The following is a 25,280-nucleotide window of genomic DNA, read 5'->3' as shown; positions in this document are numbered from 1 at the left end:
AAGGATATTTTAATGGAGACATTGTAATGTATATTGTTATTAATTTTGACATTCAAAAACACTTACCACGAAATAATAGACAGGGTCGCACAGCAGTAAGGGCAGTTAAAAGCATTATTCCAGAAGTAGTCGAGAAATTTTAAAGAACTCATAAAACATTACATTATTAAATTATTAAAATAGTTAAAAATATATAGTTAATATAGTGGTTTAACACGAATAATTTTATGGCAAATAATGATTTACGTTTCGACTAGACTAAAAAAAGTATAATCATATTAAGTAGTAAAAGTTCACATTGGGTATAAAAATACTAAATAACAATAAAAAAAATTAAAATAGTGTAAAGATTCTATATAATGTACGAGTACATAACTATTTTTTCCGTAAAACATTCTAATTTTAAATAATTAAGAGGATTCTTGTTTAATGATTTTCGAGGGAAAAAAAGTACCAATAAATCAGTGATGTACATGCTCAGTTTGTGTGAATCTCAACGAGTTGCGTGGATGTATTCTTTGTAAATAATTATAAAACCCCAAATTGTAAATTAAGTCGTAATTGTACATATTTATTATAGTAAATTGTCGATATAATTAGCGGTGTAACAAAATACTGAAGAACATGAAACAAATGACAATCGTAATCATGAGAACACAGCGTTGTATATTTGAATACATATTATGAAATAAATAATTGAAGAGGTTTTGATACCTATTTTTGTTGGAGTTTCCAACACAGTTTATTTATAATACTAGTTATGTTTAAAACTTAGATATCAACATATTATTAATCACTGTTAATGTATGTATTATGTGGACTGTTACTTACTGCATATTAAAATTAACGACATATTTTTACTCGTATCCGTGCCCAGTACGACAATATTAATCGTTCCACTTTGTTCTACAATGTAAGTTATAACACGAAACAAAAGCTTATTAAGTATAAACCTCGGATCGATTCAATGGCCAACGGGGGCTAGTAATGGAAGTAGGTATAAAATGTTTGTAATACGTTTGATATGTGAGGTTCACCTTGGTATCGAACAAAAACTTGCTCCATTTCGCTCACGGCTAAACATCATGGAACAATGCTATGGGAAATTAGCCCGTAACATGGTGTTTTCTTTACAATGCTTCCATATTCTCGTAACAACTTCTGTTTGTATTTCATCTAATAAATTCCACACTGTTTGTATTTCATGTAAGTTGATATTATTGCCTACGTTTCGGCAGTAGTTTTTTCACATTTTAATTTGCAATCCCTTAAAGGATTCTATATTCGACTTCGTTCTTTTTGTACCATTGTCGAACACAGTTTATTTATTAATGCAATATGTAATACAGTATGCATATAGAAATATTTCCAAAACATCTAACATTTCATATGAAACATACTAGGTAACTACATTCCTTCTTTATCGTGTCACAGATAAGCGTTCACCTACATTTCAATAAGTTCATAAGTCCTGATAAGTTCATGCGTACTCGTAGGTAAGAACTATGTGTACTTTAACAATACTTTTAGAAATTCTGTATACATACTGTTTTAAATATCGGGACCTTACAAATAATATTATCGTAGCAAATAACCTATATATATAAAGTGTAAAATGTTTGTGTAGTCTCGACACTACTACTACCCATTCAATCTGCCAAGTGCATTGTCCAACCGTATCTCCACGCTAACTTTGAGTGTAATTCAATATTGGTTTCAATCCAATACAATTTAATATTGTTAATTTGAAACGAAAATCGATTAAAATAATATTTATTTCTAAAATAACCACGAAATTTGGAAATAATACGTTGTTTTAATGATACAATTCAAGGTGCGAATAATCACATTGTAAAATCAATCTATTACAATTGGTTTCCTTATCATAAATATTTGTAATTCCAGGCTTTAGGCTTAGAGATTTGTTTTAGAGCACTAATTTATTTTGCAAAACAAAATTGCTAATTTCTGTCATATTATAATTTAGATAAATCTGTTATGTTCACGGTATCTCCAAAAACTCTGAATAACTTATATTTGCAATAGAAAGTTTCTATATGAAAAAGGATATATTGTATTTTATTATAAATTAACCTTACAGTATAAGAGCAGAATAGTAACTCATAATACCGAGCGAAATCAATATGACCCCATAAAAAGGAAGCGCAAAAGTCAATCGTCTCTACCAAGCCCAAAATACCGGTTCTATGACAAACAAACTGAATGATCACTGTCGACTAACTTCGTCGAGACGTCTGTTATTCATCTATAAAAACAAGCCATCGACTTTTGAGCCTCAGGGATGTGAAAGAATACTCGATTAATGAATCTATTATTATTTCATAATAATTCTAATTTTATAATTGATTTGAATATTAAAAAAATAATCTAATTTGTTAAAAGTTTTTTTTTATTATAGGCGACTTTTTGTCATTGCATTTTTTTCATTCAAATTATCTAAACAACAATACTAAGTTGGTGACCTAAAAACGAAAATTATGGGAAAACGATTTATCTTAATTATGAAATCGATTTTAATTCAAACTTTTTATTATGATACCAGAAATAATCGATTAATTAATAAAATAATTATTAATATATTTTTACACTATGTCACATGTTTAATAAGTCCGTTACTTGTGGTTATGCTTGCACTTATTATTAGAATAAATTAGTTTTTATTTCACAACACTTCAAATATCAATTACCTACAAAAAATATATAGTTATAATTATAGTAAAATAGTTATTTATTGCCTACATATTCACGTCTTTTAGGTTTATAGGGTAATGGAGAAACTTTGGAGCAAAATTGGCGGGGTCAGGATGATCGCTGACCTCTGAACTCGAATGCTTCATTGAGCATAGCAGCTGAGCGCAATCGTCATCCATTCAGCATTTTGTGCCGTGTTGTCGTCGATCGCTCCGTCAGTGCCGATACTAAACGCGGAACGCGATACACGCGCCTTGCCTGGCTGTGCGTAACGTATACCTTGGCCTTTTATAGTTTTTTACGTGCAAACGCGGGAAATTTGACAGTTTTTTTTAAACACAACAGGAACATCAAAACTTTTACTGCGTATGTTGTACGTAATCAAATTTAGAACAAGTGAAATGTGTGTTTAGATTGTGATCGCTACGTTTTGCAAAACAAAACATTGCGAATTCCCGAGATGACGTCTGTTTACAATGAGGTGAGTGCTCGACATTATCTACTGGCATTTAAGTTTTTGTGGAGTAATTTACTTGGCATGCTACACAACAGTTATTAATTTTTTTTTTATAAAAGGTAACATAAAAATATAAACTTTGGGCAAATTACTAAATTATATTTGATATGCCCTTAGTTAGGTAAGCTTGTATGTTTTTTTAGTACAATTAGGTGGACATTTTTTAAATAATAAAAATTAGTAACTTGTATATTATAAAGCGGGGCTTTATCTTCACTAAACCATAATTTACGCGAAGGTGATTTTATAAGAAATGTACCTAACACTATTTCTAGTTATTATAATTATTATGTTATTAGAATAAAGCCATTAAGATAGTACCGTACAAGAGGAAGAACCTAAACAGATCAACTACAATAATTTAATGATTTTAGAATCAAGTAATTTTGTTTGAGTTAATTCTACAATTGTCGACAATTAACAGAAGGCGCGTTAAGTTGATACCTAAGACATTCACATCTTTCGTACCACTTTCAATCGCTTTACCTGCTTCACACTGCATAATGACATTGAAAAGGTTACCAATGGGTAATAAAGTTAGATACATGCAATGAAGTTGTGGAGTTTATTAGATTGACTATAACCTATAAACCTACTTGTAGTCAAGTCTGTGATAAGCATTTTTGTCTACATCACCGCATCTATTCCATCTATGGGTAGATATGTAATAGATGGTACTAAAGAATGTTGTTTATGTTGTTTGGCTGTGGCTGTATAGGAGTGTGTTTTAGTCCTATACTGTGAATGGATGTGTGTCAATATTTGATCTAAGTCCGAGTCAATCACGTAAGGGGACACTTGGGTGTATTCGTGTTGTTAGGAATTTAAATCATATGCATATATATCTAATATACATATAGGCATTAGGGGAATAAGATTGTTAGCAATGAGGGCTAATTTATGTATAAAAAAATATGTGCTCCCGCCTGCGCTAACCGTTTATGCTGGCGGGGCACCAGTGGAGGATGATAAGATGAGCATGAGGTCCGATCAGCCCATCCTGGCAAATCCTCCAATAATTTATTACGCTTTGTGTTTCTTTCGTTATTCATAATGGTTTCCAGGGCGTATATTTGTAGGGTTATTGATACACTTTACTAACAATCCCCTGGCCCCAAACTTCAGCGTATACCATTAGCGCAAGCGGGTGCCATATTCCAATATCCGATAACATAATTACAAGGCATAGATATTAAAAAACCACAAAATTATAAATAGGTAGCAGTATAGGTAAGCCTACATCTCATCTATTGTTTATAATGTGTTGTTGTTCAAAATGTTACCAGTTCATTCCTAAAAATCGGAAAAGAAGTGAATAAAAATAGATCCAAACATGGTCCGAACTGTGTATTTCTACTATACTTATGCCCATCCCGTATTTTAACACATCCACGTGTTATTTCGGTTGTTTGCTTCATTCGTTATCGGGTAAGCTTATTTAACTAACGAAAGGTAAGCAAACCAAGGTGCTATCTACTAGTTTAACATTTACCATAGACACAATCATATGAGAGTACATTCACTTTGATATATCCATTTATAGCTGCGTGTTTATGGAAAATATTGTCTAATTTCTTTTGGAGTAAAAAATCCTTTTTTCAAATCATTCCATTTTTATACTTATATCTTTTTATATATATACAAGATTATGCTCTTGAATTGTAACACATTGTATGGGGTTTCCATAAAAATTATTTTCAATGTAATAATTTCAAGAAAATCATCACCATAATTATAAGTTACACTCAGACCAACCAACCTATTGTGAAATATTCCCATACTTAGATTGGCCCACTGAAAGTGGAATTGCCAATCTTAAAATTTCTACTAAATGATATCCACAACTCTTCTATACTCGTAAATGCGTGATATTTTTGATGATGTCATCGAATTTTTTCACCAGAATAAAGCTATGTATATTTATTTACTGAGTACACCTATATATATTTATATAATTATTATTGATTTGTACCCGTATTATCAGTAAAGACAGGGCAATCTTATCTATTTTACGTTTTAGATTAAACAGTAGTAAATATTGTACTAGTAAATATAGATAAAAGTAACAGACAGAAATGACCGTTATTTTCCGTTTTTTACTGTTATATAATAGGAAAAAGTTGCTAATCATATTATCTATTTAGTAAACAAACACTACTCAATATCAAAGGATAAATGTTAGCTCGGCAAATTATTTTTTCTTTTAAATACCTCTATACTTTCATAAATTGTAGTATATGTCGATTATAATGTAGCTTAGTTATAAAAAAGACGTTGTTTTCAACTTTGTATGATAAACATACAAAGATTGAAACAACATCTTTTTTGTAACATAAAATCTTAGTAATATTTTTAAGGGATTTGTAAGAATAGGGACTATTTCGGTACAATACTTGATAATTTCATTATTCTTCTCGCTATAAAATATATGCAGTCGTCTGTAATATAAGCTTAAAAGTAATATATACAAAAAATTTTTAAACGACACCCAAACATGTTTCGAAAAGGAAAATAAACGTTATTTAAAAAATACACGACCGCAGACATGTATTGCTTGATGAATGAATTTAACTCATTTTAATAGACATACTTTCTCTCCTTTCAAAATTGTGATAATATGTGCGATACCCCTCATTATTTGTAGTTTGAAAGCTCATTGGCTACTTTCACTATCATTATTTCGTGTTGACCATTATTTTCGTATTAACGGCATTTTTCTATGATTTCAAATGGTAAACTGCGAAAATTAAATTTGGTCTGCTACGTTTTATCGAACGACTTCAGAATAGGATAACGTTCTCAATTCGACTGTATTTTTTAAATGTGCTCCTAAGTACTTTATTCCACATGATTATCTTTTTTTATTTGAATGGTGCTATTTTTAATGTGGTACTATTTAAAGTTTATCAACATCTAACTGTATTTGAATCATCCTTAATAGTATGATAAAATTTTGTTTTTCTTAACCTGTACACGTGTAATTCAACCAATGCTAACAACCTGTAGTTGTTTTGCTTACGTATCACCAATTAATGACGCTGATAGATCGAATCGTAAAATAATAATGAACGAAGAAATAGCAAATTATATTCTCTATATAAATTTATATCTGAGTAAATATATGATATAGAAAAATAAAGAATGTACATATCTGTGTTCTAAATCTATATATAATACAAATTTTCACCAACGTAGGCCATATATTATATCTACTTACATATATCATTATTCAATTTGATTTCGGTTAATTCCCTTTTTAATTACATCAATGGTCAGAACTGTATAGTTTGGTCATCAAATTAAAAAAAAGGTATGTTAAATATATATTTTATTTATCTACATTTATGTCATAATTTGCCGAGATATTGCTTACAATATCTTAGCAAGCAACTTGCCTTAGCAAGTCAAATAAAAGATTGTATTTGTTACAGTTAAGCATCATTTAGCCTTTTAAGTGACATCATGGGTATTACAAAAAATTATATCGTTAAAGCCACAAAGCCGGTCGAAGACAATAGCAGTAGGTTGGTAGTTAAAAAATGAAACGTAACCGGTACTAAGTATTTGTATATGAACCATTCAAGCATAGATTCTTTATAATTTTTACAGCTCCAAAAACGATAAACATAAAAGCACTCAGTTACTCAATTTAACGTCGACTGCTTCCACTTATGTTGGAGTAATAATTAACCTACTTGTACATGTCCTATACATTAACTTAACGGATTCTATAATTATCAGTTTCACCATTTTTAAGAGCTTCTAAATTTTCATAAAACATCATTGTTGTATATTAACACAAATACTTTTTCACAATTGATGCATTTTATTATATATTCAATATTCATCAAATAATTTACATAAACATTTGTATATTTGACTTGAGAATTAATAATACATTTTTAGACGGTGGATGTCTTTTGCGAATCTTTATTTGTTAGTGCCATGTGGAATTAAAATAGTTTCTAATCAGGTTAAAAATACTCCAAATTCCTTTTTTTAGAGTGTATGTTAAAGTGATAGGACGCTAAAATATTTCGATTTATTCAACTCGTTTCTACACACGAGTTGGTTTGTTAGTTACCATAACCCAACGTAGACTAACATTTTTATATTAATAGTTATTAAGTTAATACAGTACAATATTAAATAGGAACCTATTAACATTTAATGGAAATGATTAACGAGCATAGGCGATTTTTAAACTATAACTGCCTAACACATTTCTGTGAACTTAAATTTGGCAATTACCATTAAAACGGCGTAATACTGAAATTATGATAAGATTAATTTATCACCTATATATTCAATTTGTCAATGTAATAAAAAAACAGTCTCCTGATCACATAAATAATGATAAAACTTATTTTACGTACCTATATAACAATAATCTTTATTTGTCTCATCTAATAAACTATTACAATTGCTGCTTATAGTAAAATGTAGAAGTATTAATGGAAACCAAACTAACTCAGAAGGAGCAGTGAGTCGTCTCTGCTATTCTGTTGTACCCTTTATTAGTAAATTAATATAATGAAAGATGGAAGATGACGATAGCACTTAAGTTCTAAACTGTCCTCTATTAACAAAGTAAACATAAAACATTGATAATATACCTAAATATCTAATCATAACGTTAATAGTGACTGGTATAACTTTATTTATGTATAGATAAAATACAAATCTGTACTATGTTTATTATGTGTTATATAAAAAGTGTAATTGAAATGCACAACGTGAATGAACACAAACGTGTTTGGATTTCTGGATTAAATTTATGTACAAGGGAGACGGTGACCGCATGCCGTGACTCATTATATGCCAGCCATGTCTACCACCCATTCACCAAATGCGAGATCTCAAGATTAGGTAGGATTTTAGCATGTTTTTATACTTACACAGATGACGTTTGAAAAGTAACACCTTAAATGAATGTAACGTATTTATGTTATTCTTCGTTGTCTACGTTGTCTACTAGATATTTTAATAAACATGACATTGATTAATTTAAACATAACTAATTAAACAATTTAATCAGAAGAGAATAGAAGTACATTTTACCGAGATAGACGACCTCAGTGGTATAGCGGTATACAGCTTTACTTCCGATGGTTGCTGGTACGATTCCTGGACGGTACAAACATTTGTATTCAATGATTGTTTGTATCGATCTGGGTGTTTTCTGTGTATATTATGTATGCATCTACAAAAAAATATGTCATTGTATTTATATGAGTTGTCTAGTACCCATAACTCAAACTCTGCTTAGCTTGGGACTAGATAGCGCTGTATGAATTGTCCTGAGATATTATTATTATTGAGGATTTTGCATAAAGTCATCTGTGCCAGAGTCATCAATTCGAATCGAAGTCACCAAGCAGTTTGCTTTGTAAGATGCATTCTGGTTGAGATAAGCATTAATATAACATTCGTCACATGATAACGTGATAGCAATAGTGGTTCATACTATTCTATATACAGGCGGCGTTTTCCACTTACTAGCTGGTGATCTCTCAGTTTAGTTGCCATTCCTATTACACAAATAAAAATAATGTATATCAATATGACTCTGAAAAAAAGATTATGTAAATGTGACTCCGTTGTCTTTAATTGGCAAATAATCAGCATTTTTAAGTAATGTTACTGTTTGATAAAGTTATAATAAGCAATATTGAAAGTTATATAAACTCACGTTGAGGATTATTTATATATACATTGCACATATGAAATGAGTTTATCATATTATTAAGTCGCATCGCATGCTTACTGCACCAGACGTCGAGAGCATCGTGCCCTAATGGTTTATTACATCAACTTACACCCAAACAGTCGTGAATTCAAATCTGGCTGACACAAAAAAATGTGTGTCAATTTATATTTCTGACTCTCCAGTAACGGAAACCAACAACAAATCTAAAAATAATATAAGAGGTGGCAGTAGGATCGCTCCCTGCCACATTGGATGCAAAGACACTCAGCGAAATGTCAAGTCAAGTATAGCGTTCACCACGATGTTGTTATATTATACTAGCTACCCCTCCCAGCTTCGTACGGGTGTACATATTATACATAAAAACCTTTCTCTTAAATCACTCTATCTACTGATAAAAAATGCATTAATATCCGTTGAGTAGTTTAAACGATCTAAGCGAAGAGACAGTGGAAACGACTTCATTTTATATTATGTAGAGATGCTCGAATTACCAATGTTTAACATACTATACGTATTATACGCATTACAATATCATATGTATTTAATTACAAGACTTAGTCTATCCTTTTATTATAATAATATTGCTTTTGTACCAATATTAAATCCTACAAATTTTAAGCTAGCGACCTCATTATCAAGCGTTCAATCATTTAGATTTTATTATCAGCCGGTTTAACGATTATCGGTTATAATTTACGATTCCAGGTCAATGGGATTTAATTGCAAACTTGTTTATGTTTCTATTAAATGTTTCCCATGAGTCATCTAATGGTATTTGCTATGTTATATTAACAAGAGAGGGCTCTCCCCCTCATGATGTGATCTTTAATTATATAAAAACTGAGGGTAGCCTTGTCGCATGGGAATAAATTCTCAGATGTATTAACAGAAACGTTATTATAATTAGTGAACATTTAACTACATTGTGCGTGTATGGCTATGATACTTTAATTTAAAATAAAGTGTATTTGTATTATCTAGAACCTACTTAAACTTTGAAATTATTGTTATTGGTGAATACATGTTAATTAACTTGATCTAAATTCAATAAACATTAATTTCATTGCTGTAGAGTGTACCTATTTGCAAACTCATAGCCACAACCATTTTTATTTTATTAAGACAAAAAACCATAAATATGCTTTGACTGACGAAGAATAGAAACCCATATATGTACTACATAGATGCTATTGTATTTATCTTATTAAATATAATATTGAAATAAATGTTTATACCTATTAAGAAATAAGGATATTGAAGTGTCCATTAAAAATTGTACCAAAAATTACCTCGTCTAACATGTATATGTCAAGATGTATTATTTCCAGTCCATCAACGTTGACTTGCAGCTGTTGATTTTCGTTTCTTTGGGCGTCCTTTCGTCACGCCATTCGACTTTTCGAGGCCAAGAGGCCTCTGAATAGAAACATCCATCTGATTATTCTTAACAATATTTTTACAATATAATTATATATTTTGTATATCAATCTATAGTTAGACCACCTCCAGATTCTTCTTTACAACCCATCCAACTAAGTAGACGTACAGCACCCGCGGTGAGCAATCAGTAATTGTAGCATTACAGAAGGATATAAAAAACAGGCCACAAAAAGTTCTCACACGAAATTGAACCCGATGTTAACAATTCGATTATATGAGTCATTGAAGGCGATATAAAAATAGCCCGCAAACTTGGACGTGGGCTTGACAATCATGTACCTTGTGTTGATTAGCCACCAGTCCAAATTCAGAAGTCTATTTGAGTTTTAGCCTAAAATTGAGTACGTTATTGTGCTCTGAAATTGTCCGTGACTTTTTATTCTCTATACTCGTCTATCCGCTCAACTGGCTGAGATTGATGCGGTCGACGCTGCTTCGTCTATTAAATATGTCCAGGGTTGGTGTGGATGTTGCTGAATTCCCAGTCGTTGTGTAACTCTAGTTAAGCTAAGTGAGTACGATCGCCTTGTTCGCATGAAGATGGCCGTGGGAGCGATTCCACTCTTTACGGTTGACTGATGTTACCGATCACAAATAAATTAATTACTTATTCTACTTCGTAAATAATCGACAACAATACTCATTGTGTAATTATGTAAATTAAAGAGGAAAACTAACTATTATTACATTTTTAGGTTTGAGGTTTGAGGTGAATCTGAGGGACATAAAGGTGAAGTCAATCCGATAAATCTTTGGTGTTGAATTCATCAATTTCTGAGGGTTCTTAGAAGATGTCGCGCTGTGATCGTATTGGCATAGCATATACTGGCAGTAGGGCAACTAGACCCATATCTTTTGGGCATATATGCTTGTCTCACTTTATAATTGAAGACTTTTGATACTTACAATTTATTCAAATTTGATTAATGTAAATGGGTTAAGGTGTTAATAGTTTAAGGGCCAAAACAGGTTTGCATCTTGACTACGTGAATTCCACGAACGCCTTAATGATATGTATTAAGATAAAAATGAAATAAAACTATCAGTTACTTTTATTCGACTTGATCAATGAGTATCTTCGCACCTAGTTTTCCCATAGTAAAATTGATCACCGAAGTTGATTGGCGAGAAATTTTATAGGCAGCCGAAACCGATTGACCTCGCGTCCGTTTATTAAAATGTTTTTTGGCTCATTTCTCTTCCGGATGAATGAAGATGCGCACAAAATACTGGTGCCGCAGTGCCTGCAATCAGTTGTGCTAGCTGTAACAAAGAAATTCCAAATTATTAGCATAGAGTATGCCTATTGTGATATCATACAGATTACGATCTCCAGCCGCGCGTATCTGCCGGTCACCGCAATCAGTTATATTTGAAACCTGCCTGTTACCTCTAAGCTTTTTAAAGGCCTTGATCTCAAAAATATAAAGTAGCCTATCGGTAATATACAGTTATAATGATATGTAAATAAAACTTCATACAAGACGAAAAGGCACTCGTCTTAAATTATCACTGAAGGTTTCGATTACATTGATACAATGGTGCAATTATCGTCAAATTAGTTCAGCTGAATTATAAATATACTACGTTATCATAATTAATTTCCGGAAAATGATAGGTAAGATTTGTTTAGTAACATCTTAGATAGTCCTGGTAGCAGCAGGTACCAGGAGAACAAAACTATATAGAAAGATACAGGAAAAGCATAACGCTAAATAAAAAACTCTACATCAAGTCGTCTCTCAGGTGTGGTTATAGTGGATTTAAACTCTTATAGTGGAAAGACTCGTATCCAGTAGTGATAATGGTCTTTTTCATTTGGAACTTCTTTCCAATGTCACGTGACGGCCCAGTGATTTAACAAAACAATGAGAATCACTGAATCTGATTGACCATCCATTGAATGTGGCGTGCATAATCAATTTAGTGACTTTGCACTTGACCTTGACCGTCATGTTACGTCAAGTTTCAACACGGTTTTTCGTGTTGTAATCCACTTTAATGTCGTGTGGCAACCTCTAATTACAACGTGGCCGTGGGAAGGGGGGGGAAGGGAGGTTTTATAGTAATGTATTGGCTCTATTACCATCAATGTACGCTCTACAGGAATTCCTGGTGAATGGTCTGCGACGGGCTAACTGACGTAACTTTATTCTCTTCCAATTATCCTGTCCTGCCAGTGTATGCCGTTAGTTCGGACGAATGAGTCATCCCTTAGTCATTCCATAAAATTTAATACGTGGTGCATAAACTTTAGTAATACCCTTGCTGTCTACACTTCGTGTCGTGTATTGGTGATGAAGATTTAGATAGGCAACTAATGAGTGTTTCGCTTCAACGATAATGATACCTTTTGATTTATAGCAACAAAGACTTTCCAATTGACCTTTGGTGGAGACTGATACAAAGGTGTGTGGAAATAGATCAAGGCCAGCAACTGGTGGCCGGAGTTTAGATCCGGTCGTCACGAACCAACTTCGCCGAGCTTACCTGAATGCCTGAGAAATTGGTGTCTTAACGATTCGATATCAGACGTGATATTGATAAGAAATTAATACTATATTCAAACACAATATGATAAGTATACCACAGTTCATTGAATAATGGCAAAATATTGATTAAAAAACTACGTACGAATAATTATATGTTTATTTTACAAATAAGCAGGACACGAAGCTGTTTAGCACATGAATCTGGGTGACCGATGATGTTTGTTTGTATTTTTGTCGTGATTTTTGGTTCCAGTGAAAGCCTGTGAACATATCTCTTATTGCTGTTTGAAATATTATTTATTGTAAATTGATTATTATCATGATGATGAAATAGAAATAGAAATAATCTTTATTCAAATAAACATTACAACCACTTTTGAATAGTCATATTTTGATTCTACTACTCATTCGGAATGCAGATTCATCACAAGAAGAATGAACAAGAAACTTGTGTGTTGCTCTGATTGATGATTATTATTATTTTTTAAACTTTATATTTATTTTTAAACTAATATTATTATAACTACTCAGTAATACGATACTTTAATGAACCTACTATATTTCGTCCTCGTCAAGACATCATAATGATGATAATGACATGGGTTTGTCAATTGTGAAAGAATATAAAACACTTCTTTTCTTCCCACAGATAACGTATGAGTTAATAAGACGGCAAATGCAAATGTAAAAGAAGAAGAATACATGAAGTAAACCTTATTTTAAAATTTAAATTACAGATATTGTGGAATTCCATTTCGGTTGGTTTAAGTACTATATTCCCATAACTAACAAGTAGGTAGATTATCATAGTGGCTGTTTCCTATAATTTGGCATTAAATGTAAAATTTCTCGATTGGTGGTTGTATCCATTCATGTTGTCAGTTGCTACGGTCACGAGCTGCCGCCCGGCCCGTTGTCGGCCGTTCACCGTGTCTAACAACGCTTAGGTAGGTAGGTAACTACCATGATTTCGCAACACTAGCACTTTGGATTGGTTTAATTCATCTCTTTCATTAAGATTCATTTAGGTTTACTACCAAATACATTTCCGGATACATATAGGTATTTGCCGGATGGTGATGTTATCTAAAACGTATTATTGATAAACAATTGCAACGCGAATCATCAATTAATATAATTTGGGAACGATTATTTTAAATATTTCATAATTTGAAAGATACTGGTATTGAAAAGTATATTTTTTAAATATCAAAATAATTCTAAATTCAAATAAATAAGGAAGGAAGTATATTTATCTAATTTTACTTCCAAACTAATAGAAAGTGCTTGGTTAAGTTTAAATAAATGAAAAAGTTGTTGTCAAAACGTCTGTCTGTTAAAACAGACTTGTTGGGAATTTTATCTTAGGTTTAGTTCTTTATAGTTATAGTTTACTGAGCTTAATATTTATTTGTTTGTAAAAAAATGATAAATTGTAAATGTAATAAAATTTATATTAAAAGTATAGTATAGGCAACAATATGTAAAATATAGTAAATATTCGAATGAGAAATTAAAATTAAATTATAATTCTAAATTACTGTCTCGCATACTTTGTAAAATGTTGTAAGCGTATTTAAAATACAAGAAAATTATTGATTAACAATATTAAACAGTGTAGATGTCTTGAACATGAGCACGACGAGGAAAATAGAGCCTGCGGCACCTAGGTGAAGCTGTAATCATGATATGCATTAACGTATAATAACTAAGTATACAAAACGCTGGTGGCTATATATTAGCGACCAATCGACTTATAAACGTAATTTAAAACAAACTATTTTTTATTGCCTTATCTGCACATCTAATCTGAATACTAATCTCAATATTGATTACAGTCTAATTAATTTTCGTATTTTCTTTTGAAACGTATCGGAGTTCTTTCATTGACTACGACATATGTACAGAATACGTTGCTATTTAATATGGAATTGAAGTGTATACAAAGGTGCGAAACATCGTATTTCAATTTAATTTAATCGGAATTAGTTTAAAATTCTCTTAGAAAACTGGCTGATATACAAAACTCCTTTTAACCACTCAACATCAGGTGAGACTGTGGACAGACGCACTGTAATTTAGAAATAATAAAAAATATTATTAATTATAAAATTAAAATAATGACTATCTCCTATGGAAGAGATATATTTGCAAATGTATTACTTTAAGTTTCATCAAAATCCGTTCAGTATAGTTTTTCGTGAGGGAGTGACAAACATACATCCATCCATCTATACTCACAAACTTTCACGATTATAATATTTAAGAGATTTTTGATCAAAATATTTAGCTTCGAGAAATTGATGTTGTTTAACAATTGATGCTATCACCGCGCGCTGTGACCCAGAAAGCGGCACTGAAGCGCACGCGCAAGTAATCATACATGATGCAGCTCAAGAGATACCCTGGAACATAAAAGGAAATCCTTATACATCACCTACTTGACTATTCATGAAAAAGAAAGTTTATATTTTTGTAAACCCAAATATTGTCTTGTCCTTTTTATGTGAAATCGGTACGGAGCATATCATTAGTAGTTATGGTTAAATGCTTGAATTTCTGTCCTAAAGGTTTGGCTATATTCATAATATTTAGTAGACACATTAAATACATAGTACCTGCTTATATTCACGGGATATTGATGATTATCTTATTTATAAGCTATGAGAAGAAATAATATAATTAAGGTAAATCATCTGCTTCTTCGTTATCTCATTTATTTGGGGTCGACGTAATATGTTAAATAATTACGGTGAATATCCCGAATATGTAATGTGTATCTACTATTGAAACAACCATACAATAAGTTCTAAGCAATGACTAGATCAAATTTGAATATACTGCTTGTGTTGTGCGAAAATACAACCCGTGATCATCGGAGTGAGGCAATATGCTAAACCACTAGACCACTGAGACCGTCTAAATATATGTGAGAGATATCAAATCGAGACAATGTTGTATCACAGCGCCGCGCCGGCACGGTGGACCACCGGTAAGCACATTTGCATATCTGCCAACCCAACCTGTTGCACGTACTATCTAGTATCTGTGCTAATCGACCACACCACCGTTAGGACGTCCTTTTTAACATGCTACGTCAGTGTACATTTGTTCTAGCTTTCACTGAAAAAAAAATCTATCTTCACGCCATATACTGAGCTTTAAAAAATATAAACCATTAGCTATCCCGGTACACGTTGTTTTGCCATATATATTTATATCGTTATTAAAGAGTTGAGTTTGATGTTAGAATGGTCAAAATTTTGGGTTGTATGTATTTTTAAATGTAAAAAATAAATTTAAAAAATTAAGAATATTTTTGGCGTGGGCTACCCTTATCACTTAGGGGTATAAAAGAAGGTAACAACCTATTCTCAGATCCACCGAGTATACATATAAATATCAAATTTTTCGATAATTCGTTATAAAATTCGTTTCAGTAGTTTGGGTTACCAGTTACCAGTAACGTTTATAAACAACGTAACACGAAATTTTTATATAGCTATTAAGATCGTCCTAAAATTTAATTTAATTAAAAAATAAAACTATTCTATTATAAAGTAAATAACGGCTTCTCCATAATAGGCTAAAATAATTATGTATGGATTATTTAAATTACGCAGAACGAGAATCAAACTCAGTCAAATTCATGTGAAGTTACACAAATTACTACTCTCATAATGCAAAATCGGTTGACCAACAGGTACTAAATTATGCGTTGTTTTAAAAAAGTGTTGTGCCTACCTATTATGTCAAAGATTCTATCGATATAAAGAAATATAAAGAAGATATCTATCAAAAGATACTTTTAAAAAAGAAATGTAGGTTATTTTATTTCTTCAAGCATATCATCATATATGCATCTTATAATATACTACTTACTATTTAAATTTGTATTACGAATTGCGGTAATTATTTATCACTTTACATTACGTTTGAATGTGAGCCATCAATCTCAAAAATGACTTGAAATTGTCTCAAATGATAAATATTATTTAAATGACAAAGATTAAAATTTGTATGCTTATAATTTATATCAACATATTTTTTTAGTTCGCTATAAACAAATTAACATGCAAAAATAAACATTTCACAGTAATTGCATGCAAGATAAAAAAGTATCACATGGCTTTTTTATCTATGCCTTGAATAAAGGGTAATTAAGAAAAAAAAAAATACTTCATAAAAAAACGATTTTTTTATAATCATGTTTTTATACCCATATCTTAAATCTCATGTAGACTTTCTTTTAATATAATTAGTAATTACTAAAATATCCCAATTAAAACTAATAGTATTTGAAATTGCATGAAGTATAAAATTGGATTGATTGAACACAAATATTAAATAATCCTATGGTACCGGTAAACTCACTGCATAGTAATATTGTAAATTATATAAAGTGAGTACAACTAATTATGTTATGATGTTATTATATATAACATCATATATGTATGTACCCAAAATCTATTGCAAATAAATTTATTATTATTATTATTATGTCATTTGTTAGAGGAAATACTTAATTATTGATTTGAAAAACTTTCTACCTATAATAATTTACCTATGCCAAAATATTAATTTTAATAGCATCTCAATATTGTAACTCACTTGTGTAAGTTTTAGTTATTTTTCATTAACCGAAATGGTAAGTATCTGTGTTTATAGTATTTCGAAATAAGACTATTATCTGTACCTATAAATATTGATTACTTAATAATTAAAATTATATGGTCACGAAGTAGTCATGAGTATATAAATATAATTTATTACTAAATGGATATTCGTGGTAGCATTAGATAAATTAATTCACTGTTACGTGCCAAATTACATAAATCTAAATGAAACATCGTGTGACCGCTATAACTATTTAATGAGAAATATAATTAAAGCAGATCGCCCAATTTTAGCCCTTGCCTCTTTGATATGCCTATTACAGTAATAGGTACTTATTAAAGCCATTAATGAAGTAAGTCCGACTCCAATCAATATCACAACGAATATGCAAAATTCAGCATACATTTCTTGTCTCATTAATTGCCTTAATGAACCTGAACTGAAATAATTGAAATTTCACTTTTATCGATCGCACCACCTCTATTAGATCGTGCTGGTAATGATATGACTTTCGATTATACAAAAGATGACTGGATACGACCGTGAATTCACAAATTTTGGGTTTCGTTTTCTATTTGCCATTCTAAGCTAGACAATTATCAGATATATTTAATATAGACCTTCCTCACTCTTACTTTCTCTGGCGGAGATCGTTTAAAATTCTGTGCAGGCTCTTGCACGTTGCTATAGAGGCAGCACGCCTCCAATCATACTATAACACTTGCACGTGTTGACGATTCAATTCGTAAGCGACACGCGTCACAATCTGTAATTTGACAACTAAAAAATCTCTCACACCTTTATTCTTTTTACTTGTTCAATATTTATGCAACGTAGTGTCTTGTTGAACAATTTTGTAGTCAATAACATCAATCAGTTTGTCATTATGTATCACATTAATTATACTCTGTAGGTGATTTAAATTAATATTTTAATGTTAATCATATATACATAACTGTGTCGCGGTAATTGATACATTAGTAATTATAAAATACCGTACGTAAATAGATAGTCCATACATACGAATAAAATACCATACATACAAAGGTTTAATATTATAATTAAAGAAAAAACATTTACTTATAATATATTTTCGTTACTTATTTAACTAGCTTAATGTAGCAATAACAGCCGAACCAGACTGTAATTGGAGATCAATATTAAACAAATTAAGCTAAGTAAATCTGTTAGCATTCTTTATTGTATGTAAAATATTATTATTTATTTATTATCATTATTTCCTATTATTTATTGTTCTAATAGTTCATTTTTTAATATAGTTAGTTACATTTCTAACTCATACCTATATTAAAATTAGTTTTTTTTTATATTAAAAGTTGAGCGCGTTTGACCGCAATCTCATCTGATGTTAAGTAATAATAGTTATAATACTATAAGCATTTTGACATAGTCAAAAGAAGTATCTTTAAATATTATACTTCATTGAATTCATTTAATACTATTTTGTAAATATTATATCTTTTAAGTTTGATCGAAGGCATTTGCATGCAATCTATTGTAACAACCCACGTGAAGAAGATTTTACTTGCATAAATACGAGTATAATTAAATAATTTTGCTATTTCTAAACAAACTGCATGACTCCATTATATGATACTCCATTGTTAGTATTGTGCAACCATTGTTTATAATGAAATGCTATTAGATTTGTTTATTGTTTGATGATGAGTGGACGATAGAAACTTCGAAGTTAGATTTATTATTATCTATATGAATTGCCATAAAGAATTGTTGAAATAATTATAGATTTGATGTGGTATAATAAAATAAAGAAATGTATTAGTGTATGACGAAATATAGAATCGAAATACATATTGCTAAGTATTCAATAATAATCATAATTTTTCACTAAGATTTTTCACTAATGTCATTTTATATATGTAATATTAATTAATTAATGATTCTAATGTTTTGAAATACAATGGAAGGTGCGTGTAGCTTTAAAAATGAAGCATACAACCTTAAAAATAAATCACGCAATCTTAATATAATATGCCTAAATAATTGCATTACTGTGGTTTCAACACATCATGTGTATATGTAGGTTTTTTTCTCATAAAATATTACGTGTTATTATTCGTGTTTCAATGCAATATAAATACGATTACATATTTAAGTAGACGATTTGCATGCTTCGTGCAAATTCTATTCGTGATGAGAATTGTCCACTAATCTATCGGTATTTAATAAATTCAACATCTATTTTAGACAAACGATTTAGTCAGTACATTGATTGAGAGGTCTTTGAAATTTGTTAGCATAAAGTTTTTATAGATACAGCGACCGACTATGGCGATGAAGCGAAAAGATTGTTAGAAAAAAGGTGGCATGCCAATGACTTCCGTTGAATTATCAGTCGTCTCATTGACTAGATTTTCGGAATTTAATTCAAGTTTCAACTTTTTGTATTGCTGAGCTACTTCTACTTGGATAAACAAAAAAATATAAAAACACGTCTACAATTTCAAGCTAATAAAATTGTTAGTCAAAGCATCGATTCACAGCCCCTCAAATCATAGAACTTCCGTTCAATCTCAATCGTGACTTAACTTTAACGTTAATATTACCAGTGGGTGTTTTATCCCTTACTAAAGGAGCGATAGACGTTTTATAACCGCCCACTACTGTCTAAACAATACTGAAGATAAAACGTTTGCAAAACGTTCGCCAATGATGTTTGCGACCATGATTGATTGTGATTGCCACCCTTGGACGATCGCTCGATTCGCGATTTACTCTTATAATCCATTTTGTAACAAGTATGTACATTCACTGACTTAACAGTTCTTCTGAGGGCCACACCAGATTATTACACCATGATTAGAACGGGATACTTGCAATAAATTGGTACTATACATTATGGACACCTTTAAATTAACGCTGTGCCTTCAGGCAAGTGTTTTAAATTTCATTTTATTATATTATATTAACGGTCGATCCTTAGTAAAATAAATAATGGCTTCTTTTTCTGTTAATATACAGAATCAAATAAGTATCACAGATATTATTTCGTCATTTAGTAGTAACATAGTCGTTACTACAAATTAAAATTATTTTCGCTTGTTCAATTGCTTGTTCAATCGAAAGTAAATTTTATGACTAACTCACATATATACTTTCTTCCTTATAGTTCGCAAATTTTATTTTATAATAAAAACTTTGACATTCTTATAAAATAGGATACAATTTATAGTATAGTAAACTTAAAATTTTCTTACTGTATTCATTATTATAAGCAATGTTAAATGTCAAATTAAATAATTACGAAACACCCACAAAACAAGCAATAAAACAACGCCAGCAAATTACTCATTCGGCACAAAATTATAACAATAAAATAAATGGAGACCCATTTATGTCAATGCATAGAGTGCGTTATTTGGTTTTATTTTGGTAGTATGTACCACATTGGACGTAACGTCGTGAGTTACTCTAATCGGATTATTTGTATTATGATCACGAAGCATGGTTATAGCCAACATTTGTTCTCATGTGGTTATTACATTTAAACAAAACTCACCCGACAATACGAATCGACTACAGAAATTTATTAATTACATTCATACAAATCTCAAAACTATATCGAACGATACAATTTTGATATAAATTTTGGAATGAAGTTAGAAATAACAAATATTATATTTGAAATACAATTTTGTTTCTATTCATTATTCATGTTTTTTATGTATAAATAGGTACACTTAGTATTGCAGCTGTTCGTTATAGACTTACCAGTTTATTTATGACTGTGGCTGTGGATATTTTTATTGTACATTGAATCCGTTAAGGTGTATTTAAAACAAGCTATTGCTTTCATTCCGGGTTTGTTTCTGGTAACCAATTTTTACTGCTTATTACAGCAACGTTAAATAAATTATGGATTTTTATATACTTGATATATTCTATAATTCCCTTGTTATTGTTATTATCTAAAATAAATATTTCCTTACCTACCTACCGCAGGTTTTTTTTATTTGTTACATAATTTATTTACTTTTTTACAACAGAATGTACTCTACTTGTAGTTAACATAAATTGTTTCGGATGAGGTTCGTTCGTATGAGTCGCTGCCTCGGTCCAAATTTGTGTCAAGGTCCCTAACATTTCACTAATGTGCACTATTCATAACAACGCATCGTAATTATATTGACGTTGCACGTCCATTTTGTTTACCCAGCACGGCCATTATTTTCGTCGACAGCAGAATATTATAATATTTAATTACTATGTAAATTATATAAATGTAATATTTAATTGTGGTTTATAATGATTGTTTTGTTTTATTCTTTATTTTATATTCATATACTTACATTTTAAGGTAATAACATTAGTTATTTTCCATAATTGCCACTATTCAGTTAAGTCAATAAATCCCAGTCCTATGAAGTAACAAGTATAACTGTTACATAACGTATAACACGTAGCTATTGTTGAGAAGTGTGGACTAGAATATTCTTCAAAACCCAGTAATTTTTATATATATATCACCCCCCCCAAGACCGGAATACAACTTGCAAACACATCTGATAGGCGTCAGAAATTGATGACGCAAAGCAAAAGATTTTATAAAAGGAAATATATTTTAATATAAAGAAAAATTAACACAGATCGTTGTTACAAGTTATAAAATATTGTTTCTTGATCTGAGAATTTACATGATAAATATAATAAAAATGCATAGTAAAATGTATAAAATAAAAAATGGTTATCGACGACAATGAATCAATGCGTATATGTATACGTCAAAATTAAGAAAGCCGGACAGCTTTCCATACCTTATCCTATTTTGGACAATAGGGCTTGACATCATTTTGTATCGATTCTATAAATTCCATTCGATTATCTCGATGACTCTCATTGGCGTCTCGGTGCCTTGTATCGTCGGCGATTCGGCAACTTTCTACAGCCTACAAAAAAAGTTGCGACCGACTGCGACCAGTTTGTCTGTCCATCTGTCGATTGTTATAATAGCGCTTGTAAAGTGTGCGCACCTAGTAGACTCGGATCTTATTACGTGTTATAAATCGATTGTTATCGAAATTAGATCACATCTAAATCGTAAAGCTGGTAATCACAGTACCATATGAAAAAACGTCACGCAATCCCAATTAGTACGTTTTATAAATCCTTGAGTAGACTTCCGTTCGCGTGTTAATTAGGTAATTTATTTTTATAGCTCTAACAAAATGTCGTATATAATTGTCTAGTTTATAAGCTGAAGTATTTATTATACACCATTTTATCAAAGAACATATTTTCATCCTGCTATAACAGAAATTTTAAAGCAGTAAAACAAAAACCCTACCAATCACTGAAACAATTCATAACGGATATCTATATATCTCTTTTCTTTTAACAGATTGAAGAACTTATTCAAATTCAAATTCAAAGTCAAAGTGCGGTATATTTTAGTTATCCGTCTTTGTTAAGAATCCAATTAAGAACCTAAGAAAGAACTGATACTAAATTTCAGCATTGAATGTGTATAATACGCATTATGCATTTTCAGCGCTAAAATACAGATTCTTACGGATACAGATATTGAGTTCCAAATATAAAAATTATGGTTTCGTGTGTTCTATTATAAATTAGGTTGTATATAAAGCAGTTCTATTTTTCGGTATCATTTATCGATATCTTATTGCCCATAGCCGATAGCAATTGACTTCGATATTACACGCCTATCGGAGTCGATAATCGACAATGTACATTTTGCTTTCAATGTCGGTCACAACATGAATACTTCGGGAAAAAGTGACTTTTTACTTGTCAGTACTCTGCCTCCGCGAGATAGATTGCTTTGAACTTGCACTCGTTTTTTGTAAAGAATTTCATGTGAAAGTTATATCAGTGTATGCGGATATCGATGACACTTCAGACCAGGGATGCCAGCCGTACCAGAACCATAATACAAGTACGAGATTTTTCGTCTTTGGTACGAGGATATTTTCATCCTCGAACTAGTTGTACGAAATTTTGACCAACGGAAATTGGTCAAAATACGTTTATGTAAGAATACATTATATGCTCCTTATATTTACATAAATCTTTGATATGTAAATATAAATGTTGTAGTTTATCTAAATTTGTTAACTAATTTACAGTATTTTATGGCTGTATGTTTTTGCGCACGAAGCTTTATGTTTAAGGTTGGAAACTCTGCTTCAGTTCTGAATAAACACCTGTAATTTAGAGCCGGTTTATTATTGGTTATTTGCAGTAATATTCCGACAATACGCACTCAAATAGGTACTTCCTTTTAAAATGAATCTGTATTAATAATTATGTTCAATTGTAAGGTATTAATATTCAATACTAGTTTGGAATAAATGTTATTTTTAACCGTAATACACATCAATGAATTTTATACCCCACATAAGATATATTTTATGATGTTATGATATAGAATCAACGCAACAAACCTTTTTTGTCAGCTCAATAATATAAGAGAAAGAAGGTTAGCTAGATATGAGATGGGATGAGGATCATGTTACTGAAGAAGGACTGTGTGAAAGAAGATATGAATGTTTATGGTATGACAGATGGGACTTAATCAAGATCAGACCACAAGGTAAAAACATTCTATGCCGTATAGAAATAAATGATATTTATAGACAACTCAACGTCGTATAGGGTGTGGGTATGTGGAGCTTTTATAAAAAAAAGCATCGACATACATACATCGAGATGTCGACAAACATCATCAGATGATGACGATGATGGCTACTCAATAACTAAATTTGCTGCTAGACACTGTATTGTGAAAACAGTTAATAAATATCAAGTCAATTCAATTAAAATGCGCGATCATAAATTTAGGAGAACTTATTTCCCCAATAAACATAACTGGTAAACGTGTCCGTATCCATTAATAATAAAATTGCAATACAAAATTGCATGCATATTTACAACAAAGATCCCCAGACATCACAAAAAATCCCCTATTGTTCGGAGGGTTTGAAAGTTCATTTTATTACAGGCATACGGATACTTTAACAGCGGTGGGGCACAGTTCAGACAAATGGGTCACGTATTTACATGCACATCTGCCGGGCACGTGTGCGTTTTGACCCAATACCCGAAACTGGTTTTCCCATTCTCTATGGTTATTTTTATAATCTCGTTACACTATTCTACAAAGGTCAGACATATATATCGACAGAATTTAAATAAAGAAGTCATCAACGTTTATTTGTTAATAAATTAAATCAGATTTAGATCGAACGTAAATTGCATTCGGAAGATATAATTAGCATAATGTAATGTAAATGTAAGGGAAACGTATAAAAAAATCAATTAACGGAAACAGTGTTCTTTAATTAAACTTTACTGATTTTATACAAAGATAATATGCACACGTTTGCGCTAACAACAACTTTGTTTATATTTTTCTCAGAATATAAAAGATCTGAAGTTAATCTCACTGAGATCATTTTTGATATCATTGTAGCACCTAGACCATATATATGAAAGTTATGATAATAATTACGATAAAATTATCAGCTGCATTAAATATGCAACAACGAAACGAACAAAAAAAAATTATTCTTATGTTTTTACTCTATACATAAAATCAGAAGTATGGAATCAGAAATATATAGCAATATATTCTATAGTCGAAGACACAAATTATATCATAGAATTAATTTAGATAGAATCTCGAAGAGAAGAAAGAAGACTCACTTGAGTCTCAATTGATAATTATTATAAAGTAAAATATTTTTAATTTGTATTAAGTATTTACTAATTTTGTATAGTTAACATTTAT

The 25,280-nt window shown here is 30.8% G+C and overlaps 1 protein-coding gene across 2 annotated transcripts in view; it reads left to right on the top strand.

Annotated features, from left to right (window-relative positions):
* LOC131848816 (leucine zipper putative tumor suppressor 2 homolog) overlaps positions 1–25,280 on the top strand; it is a 91,021-nt gene that overhangs the window by 38,846 nt on the left and 26,895 nt on the right. The window contains exon 1 of one of the 2 annotated variants that reach the window (XM_059198754.1): positions 2,946–3,193. The exons of the other annotated variant lie outside the window; for it this stretch is intronic. Within the exon in view, the coding sequence (XP_059054737.1) occupies positions 3,173–3,193 (21 nt within the window). The 5' untranslated portion in view covers positions 2,946–3,172. Of the gene's footprint in view, positions 1–2,945; positions 3,194–25,280 lie in introns of those variants that run through there. 2 annotated transcript variants of the gene reach the window in all.

Source organism: Achroia grisella, unplaced genomic scaffold, assembly GCF_030625045.1.
Source record: "Achroia grisella isolate CSIRO2021 unplaced genomic scaffold, CSIRO_AGI_Agris_v1 utg5936, whole genome shotgun sequence".
Taxonomy (NCBI): Eukaryota; Metazoa; Arthropoda; class Insecta; order Lepidoptera; family Pyralidae; genus Achroia; species Achroia grisella.
The sequence above is the reverse complement of the archived record's forward strand: the minus strand, read 5'-3'. Positions and strand labels throughout refer to the sequence as shown.